At 55.5% G+C, this 8,036-nt stretch overlaps 1 protein-coding gene across 1 annotated transcript; it reads right to left on the reverse strand.

Moving 5' to 3' along the window:
* HDHD5 (haloacid dehalogenase like hydrolase domain containing 5) lies at window positions 1–6,737 on the reverse strand (the record flags this gene model as incomplete). The annotated part of the gene is made up of 6 exons (XM_013006574.2): window positions 1–109; window positions 274–448; window positions 1,476–1,509; window positions 3,883–3,976; window positions 5,284–5,396; window positions 6,468–6,737. Coding segments are annotated over 6 exons (795 nt in total), but the record flags the coding sequence as incomplete, so codon positions are not given.
* Between the last annotated feature and the right edge of the window lie 1,299 nt (window positions 6,738–8,036).

The raw sequence follows: 8,036 nt of genomic DNA on the forward strand, positions 1-8,036 counted from the left end.
GTAGGTGAGGAGGCTGGGCTTGCCCATCAGGCCCTCGTACCGCAGTTCCTTGCCCGTGACTTTCCTGTAAATGGCCTCCAGGCACAGGAGAAAGGTGCCATGGCCAAACCTGCAGGGGAAGGACAGAAGAGCAGCTGCTCAGTGGTTCTGGCCCTGGCCCTCTCCTCCCCTGGTTGCCCAGGCCGGGGCCTGACCGCCCAGAAGAGCAGGACAGTACTAGGGTGGGCGATCTGTAGGGCCACCAAGCCAGCAGTCACGCCTCTGCGGCCTTACCTGGGCATTTTGGCTTCAGCCATCCAAAGGAGGTCCAAGTTGCTGGCCAGGACAGGCAGGTGGGGGTACGGGGCTGTCGCCAGACCTGTCCCAGGGTTCCCATTGCTGAGGAGGACATCCATGATCAGCTGCAGGTTCGTCTCCCAGCGGACGGGCTCCCCGAGGAGGAGCACCCCTTTGAAGAGCAAGGACCCGGTATGAGCACTCAACTGGGCCAATGGCCTCGGGAGACCAGCCAGCGCTACCCAACCACAAGCTCTCCTCCCGGCAGCCTGAACCAGGCCTGCAGGAGCCTCCCACCTGTTTGCCCAAGATAAACAAAGCCAGGGGCCCAGTAAGGTGCTTCCGAAGGGTCCCCACATTAGTGGGTGTCTCCGATACCACACTGAAAAAGCTAGAAAAACAAGCTACAGCAGCAAGTCTCGGGCTGACTTCCCCTGCCAATGGCTGCGCTGTGCCTACCTCCCACCGGCATGCCACGGGCACGCGCCTCAGACCAGGGGCCAGTGCAGCTTGGGGGCTGTGAGGAGCAGGGGCTGGAATCCCCTTCTTGCCTCTGCCAACTTCCCTGTGTGACTTTGGGCAACTATTTCCCTTCTCTGAGCTTCCATTTTCCCCACTGTGCACCGCCCCCACCCATTTACGGGGCAGGCTGAAGGATAAAGGGCAGCTGTGGCTATGAGCTGTAAGCCCAGTTCCCCCGGGGAGAGGTGTGCCAAAAAGGGGAGGGCACACACTGGTTGTCACAGTGGGGGCGAGGACCAGAGAGACCGGACACCCAAGACAGTCCTGCCCTCGGAGGCCCGCGTCTCAGAGAGACCGGAACGGCTGCAACATTCACGGGGGTCTGTGACGTCATACAAGCATAAACAAGCCCCGCTGCCCCTGGGTTCCGTCCCAGAGTAGCCGAGGGGGCGTTCCGATCATTCTGTTACATACCAGGAGAACTGGATTTACAAGAGGTGAGAAACAGTGGCCTGGTCTACCTCCAGGAGCCTTTCTTTCCGTGCTAAATCCCTCTAAGCTCAGGATCTTCGGGATCAAGTAGGTGAGCAACATGGGGGAAAGCAAAGATTAGCAGCCGATACCTCAGAGAGGCAGGGAGGCAGATCCAAGACACAGTCCCCGTGTCCTGCCGCCCCGGCCGCCCCACTGAGATGGCAGGCCTGGCAGGTGAGAGCACTCGCACCACCCACACTGACCTTCGATGGCGGGGAAGTCATTCCTCACAGGGGCCTGTCAAGAGACAAAGAAGAGGCCCGTCCACTCCGAGTCACCCTCTGCCCCCAGAGAACCAAACACCAGTTTCCAAGCGAGGGGGAGGAAGGAGCCCTTCCACACAGACCCACAGCCATCCGCCCCGGCACAGACGCCAAAGTGCAAAGCCCAGGAAGGGATGGACCGACCGAGGAGGGAGACTGGTGGAGAGAGGGGGAAAGAGGACAGCAATGTGGAGGGACACCACACAGGAAGGCCAGCCAGGAGAGGGCTGATCAGCCGTCCTTCGCCCGTGAGGGCAGGGAGCCAAGTGAGGGTCTAGAATCAGGGAGGTAATGGTGAGCCTCTGGAGACCAGAGAGGCCATCAGGGCATGCTCTCCCCAGTGCCTGGAGCCCCTTGAGGCTCACACCTTCCCCGGGTGAGTTAAGCCTCAGCTCTGCCTCAAACCAGCTCTGTGGCCTGGGCTAAGGCACGGCCCAGGTGTGGCACTCGGCTCTCATTTCAGGGATCTGGGCCTTTCTGGTGCCTGTTCCATCTCGGCTATTCTGCGTCTCCTCGTGAGAAGCAGGCTTCCGGGAGCACATTATAAAGGGGGTGAAGCGTGATTCGACGGGAAAGCTCTGGAGGAGGAAGGGTTTTAAATAAGCAAACACAAGTACAGGTAAGCTTGTCTGTCTGTGACTGCATTTCGCCAAATGCCGAGGGGGTGGGGGATTTAAAATATCGGCTGTGTGACATATGTACAGTGAACCCTCGCCACTTCGCGCTTCGACTTCCGCGGCTTCACTCTATCGCGTTTTTTGCGTAACAGTGCATTCTCTGTTATTACTGCCACTGATTGGCTCATACTGTACACGCTTCTGTCTGCATCGCTACGTATCGGAGCTACGTATCAGATGCATTTTTGCTTTTGTACAGGGTACTGTAATTGTTTGCGATTTTTAAGAAATTTTATCTAAGCCCTATGATGGCTCCTAAACGAGCTGCTTCTTCTAAGCCTTCTGACAATAAAAATAAGCGCCAGAGGAAGATGCTCACCATCCAGGAAAAGGTAAAACTTTTGGATATGATCAAAGATGGCAAGAAAATCGTGGAGGTTGCACGCCATTGATTACAGTAGTTGTAAGAACTATGTATAATAATACTGTATGTGAAATATGTAATACTGTAAACTAGATGCCATAAATAATATAATATATAATAAATGATCATTGTAACGTCCAAAATGTTTTACTGTATTTTCCCTTTTTCGTTTAATAAATTGGGTAATACGAGTGTAATGGTGACTAAAGGGTGTTTTTTCATGTCCTCTATGCTCTAACTACGAAAATATTTGATTTACAAATAAGGAATCCTACTTCGCGGAATTTCATTTATCACGGTAGGGTCTAGAATCGATTAACCGCGATAAATGAGGGTTCACTGTAAACGTCACGTAAGGCAGAGGAGGCCCAAGGGCACCTCAGAGATCCTCGAGAACAGATGGCCCAAAATTTGGCCTGCCACCCCTTTTCAGAAAAAAAAAAATTTACCCAGCGCACCCCTTAGCAATGAAAAGATGCCCATCATCCAAGATAAGGTGTAGGTATCTGCTTTTGCAGCCCCAGGGGCGGCCGGATCACCCACTTTGAGAAACTGAAGGCCAGCAGGTGGGAAGCTAAGATGGATCAGTAGGTGGCCCTATGGCTGCTGTCAGAAGGAACGAACTCACACCGGCGGCTGGGGGTAAGCCAGACTGTCAAGGTGGGAGAGCAGCTGGTCAGAATGACCGATGTGGCCTCTACAAACAAGCCCAGCTCCTCTGGCCTGCTTCAGGGTGAAGTGGCCACAGGATTGCTTGAACGAAGGTTAATGATTCCCCCTGCGGCACAGGGAAGCCAGCCGTGAAATGTTAAACACCCAACGGGAAGGAGGGAGGCAGCAGCGCTGGTGGCCCCACAGTCCGCGGGCTCAGCTGCTCCCCCGAGGCCTGCAGTCAGAACCCACCAGTGGCTGCAGGGGAAAGGGTCTGGTGGGGACCTGCCCCATGGGGAGGGCAGCCTAGGACGCTCTGCAGGGCAGTCCTACGTGGCCACTTGGGGCGGGCCACGGAGTGGAACCCCACCACCACACCTGGGGAGGGAGTGCCGGGGACCGGGAGGCGGTTTCTCAGGGATTGGCCCCCTGCAGACCTGAGCAGGCTCAGGAGCTCACTGCTCCTCCGGGCCACTCTTACACGAGGGGGAATTCCATCTTTTTTACATTCCATTTTCCCATGAACTTTTTGAATTGTGGGTCAGGTGTTTCTCCAGGAAGGTGGCCTTGCAGAAGTGCAGACGGAACAAGGCCTTGAGCAGGAGGGGCTGCGAGGTCAGCAGGGAGATGGGGCCCAACTGGGGCCCCCGCTTACCGTGGTCTTGGGCCGGCGCTCCAGGTCCACCATGTCGAGCACCGGGAAAGCTGTCCGAAGCTCCTCCACAGTCACCACGTGCCGGAAGCCCAGTCTGCCGCAGGGTCAGGGAAGCAACCAGGCAGTGCTGGGCGGAGGTCATGGAGTGACCTGCCCACGTCCAGGCGGGAGGGAGTCAAAGAGGATGACACAGGCCTGGTGTCGTTGGGCAGGTGGGCTGTGACTGCATCATTAGCCACCAGCCAAACTCCTACAGGCGCCAGACCCTCCACAGGGTGCTTCCAGGGGCACAAAGGCCACCAGAGCCTCTCACCTGCCACCGCCTGTCCAACAGGTGCTCTGTGGAAGGGAGGCCCTGGGAGAGGCCAGCCAGCTCTCTTTCCTCCTCTCAGACCTGCCTCAACTTCCCCATCCTCAATTCCAAGCTATATTCCCGACGGGAGCCTGGCTTCAGACCACAGTGCCAAAGGGAAGCTGACCCGAAACCACCCCATCGCCAATATAGCCTGTGCCCACTTCCGGCTCGAGAATTCCACTCTGGCTTTCTTTCTAAAACAGCTCAATCCCCATCCCTACCCCTGGTGTCACCGTGCCTGCTATTCTCTCTCACCCCCCATCCCACCCTCCTGCTCTAAGCCTTTGACCTGCCTCTGGAAGGAGCTCTGGTGGTGCCAGGGGCTCGCAGCGATGGGCTGTTGGCCAAAAGGTCGGAGGTTCAAACCCACCAGCGGGAAGATGAGGCCGTCTCGGACACCCTGGGCTTGGTGGGCTGGTAGCTACCGAAATGCTGTTTCCTTTTCCAGTGAAGCCTCCACTGTTTCCGGTGGAGGTTTATCTTTCCAGGAAGCCACAAGCAAATCCTGTCCCCGGGATAATCCTCGCGACAACTGAGAGCCCACCCCACTCTTTCCACCTGCAGCCGGCCTCTGTCTGCACTATCGTCTGCACTGTCAAGGCTGGTCTCCGGGAGCCCAGCAGGCGGCTTGGCGCAGCTGAATGGCTACACGAATGAATGCGCAGCGGCAAACAGGGACCAAGGGACTCTCATGCCTCCTGCATAAAGGCACACCCCCAAGATGACGTCACTGCAGGGCCTGAGCCAGGGCTGGCTGATCTGCTGGCTGGCCACCAGGGAAAGGGACTGTGTCCAGTGCTGTCAGAATCCCCTGGGCAGAGGATTTTCTTTGTTTGCTTGGCTTTCAATCCAGATCCGAGTTCTGACCCACACCCATGAGTGGCGTCTCTCCTGGGGCGTGGCATTTTCAAACTCTCCTGAAGATTCCCTGAGCCACTGGCCCTCTGTGTCCAGTGCCTCTCCTCACTGTGGCCCCACTGACCCCCGAGGCAAGGTCTCCGGCCTGCCCCTTCCTTCAGCCAGCAGGAGAAACAAGAAAAGGATACAATCGGGCATTTTCCACCAGGGGCCCCTGCCCAGACACCAGCATCCGCTTCCCATGGAACTGCGAGAATAGCTCCATGGGGCTGTGGCAGAGAATAACCTGGTCCGGATCCACCTGCAGGGGCAGTTGAGAAACAGAAGAGCAGAGAAGGCCCCACCGTGAAGGGACCACAGTGGGGACACAGGTGGCCTTTTCTCTCACCTACAAAGACACACCAAAGCTGCCCAGAAAGCAGGAAAAAGCCCTTCCCCGGCACTGCCCAGGTGAGAGGAGGGCCTCTCTCTCTAGGTTGGTCCTTGCCACATAACCAGGAGACACCTTCAGACAGTGGTTCTCAACCTGTGGATCACGACCCCTTTGGAGGTCAAACGACCCTTTCACAGGGGTCACCTGATTCATAACAGTAGCAAAATGACAGTGATGAAGGAGCAATGAAAATAACGTGATGGTTGGGGGTCCCCACCACATGCATGAAAGGGTCGCAGCACGAGGAAGGTGGAGAGCCACTGCCTTCAGACACGGGCTCTGGACCACCCTGCCACCCCTCACAATGCCACCTGAAGGAGCGCGCCCCATACTTGGTCACTGTCGTCACTTCGTACCATTTCAGCCAGCTCCAGCAGTGTCGCTTCTGTTCAGAACGTTCCCAGAGCCCACGGGGCGGCCAGAGGGTGGCCCTCTCTCTACCTGTCCTAGTCCCCGGGCAGTCAGTCACCTTACTGACCGCTTGGTCCCTTCCCAAAAACCAAGTCTGTCAGTGTGGGAAGGGGTGTGGGGCGGCAGGCGTGTGAACACGGGCTGTTCTGAGAGGCCAGGGCTCAGTGCCATCGATGTGCACATCGGATGTGTGAAGACCGGGGTGGCCGACTTCAAATGCCACTGGGGACACGGAGCTCTAGGCAGACATGACTATTGCTCTCCTGCAGAAGAGCCAGCCCCGGTGCCCAGAAGTGAAATGGAACGACCCACTACAGGGGCGGGGTTTGGGAGCCCTCCCACCTACAGGAAAAATGACCTATTGAGAAGGCTCAACCCATGGGGCGGGGCTGGAACTGCCACCTGCCTGTCCAGCAGGCTTGGAAGATTAGTGCTGGCCAACTGGCTCCTCAGTACTGCCCCCAACCAGTCGGAAGGGCTCCTCTGAGCTAGCGCCTGGGGCTCCCATGCCTCCGGCTAGCTTCTTACCTTGAACCCAAAGAGGGAGGAGAGCTCCTGGGCTTTGACATGCTGCAGGATGTTCCCAGAATTTGTGACAAAGACCACGGGCACCCGAAACTGCCCCTGGGCATCGACCAGCTTGCGGAATGCTTCCAGAGCGGCGGGGATCACTTTGTGGCCACGTACCAGTACGCCATCAATGTCCAAGAGGAAGCCAAACGTGGGCTGGCTCTGCTGAGAGGGCAGCAGAAGAGAATTACTACTGCCTGAGCCAAAGGGCAAGGAGCCCTGGTGGCAAGGTCGCCAGTTCAAACTCCCCAGCCATTCCTCAGGAGAAAGACGAGGCTCTTGGCCCCCATCAAGATTTACAGTCTGAGCAGTCCTATGCAGGTGATCACAAGTTAAAGGCCAGTCCTTGGCAGTGGGAACCAAGGGGCAAAACGGAAGGCAGTGAAATGGAACAACTCCTTCCGAGACTCACTCAGGACCTAGGAGAACTGTGTCAGAAGCACTGGAGATGGCCTTTCTGACAGGACAGATCCACCTAGAACAAGGAATTGTCTCTTTTTTCTTTTTTGCTTTGCAAGGATGTAACATCACACCTCACCCCAACCGATGAATGTTTTCCGGTCTCTTTCTATTCATGTGAACCACACAGCCCCAACTGTACTTGACGCAAGTATGTAGCATGTTCTTCTCCCTGGGTGCCACGGAGGCCCTTCTGACCGGTCAGGACACTCCCATAGAGCTCTCTACCCTGTTTCCCCGAAAGTAAGGCATCCCCCGAAAATAAGACCACCCCCACCCCCGCAAAGCTACTGTAACTCGTAACGGCGGGTGCCACTGCGCAGCTCACTGTTGGCCACAGCGCAGCCGGAGCAGACAGGAAGTGCAAGGTCTCTTTTAATAAGACAATAAACAATAAATGTGTACTGTATTCTTCTTCATGGAAAAATATGACATCCCCTGAAAATAAGACCTAGCGCATCTTTGGGAGCAAGAATTAATACAAGACACTGTCTTATTTTCGGGGAAACAGGGTGTGCTGCGACTTGGTGGAGATGAGTGGTCAGGCCGTTCTCCCGGGGAGCCTCGGGGTGGGTTTGAACCAGCAGCCTGGTGCTTAGCAGCCACGTCTTAATCACTGTGCCACCCAGACTCTTTATACTCCCGATAGCCACATTTTCTTGTTTGTTTGGTTGGTTATTGAATTTTTTAGCAGGTTTATTGACTTATAATTCACATATCATACATTTCAGTAATTCAATATTAGTCAAAGAGTTGTGCAATCATCACCACAATCAATGTTAGGACATTTCTTCTTTCTTGCACTCATTATTGCTAGCTCTTCATTTCCTGCCAACTTGCCCTGCCATGCTCCTCAAAAAAACCAAACCAGACCCACCTCTGTCAAGTGAATTCTGCCTCACAGTGATCCGGGGCAGGATGCAACTGCCCCTGAGGGTTTCTAAGACTGTAACTTTTTATTTTATTGGGGGGTCATACAAGTCCTATCACAATCCATACGTCCATCAATTGTGTCAAGCACATCTGTACATTCGTTACCCTCATCATTCTCGTACAGCCACGTTTTTA

The sequence above is a fragment of the Echinops telfairi genome, unplaced genomic scaffold (genome assembly GCF_000313985.2).
Source record: "Echinops telfairi isolate 266 unplaced genomic scaffold, ASM31398v2 ScPeMD7_6273;HRSCAF=7185, whole genome shotgun sequence".
NCBI lineage: Eukaryota > Metazoa > Chordata > Mammalia > Afrosoricida > Tenrecidae > Echinops > Echinops telfairi.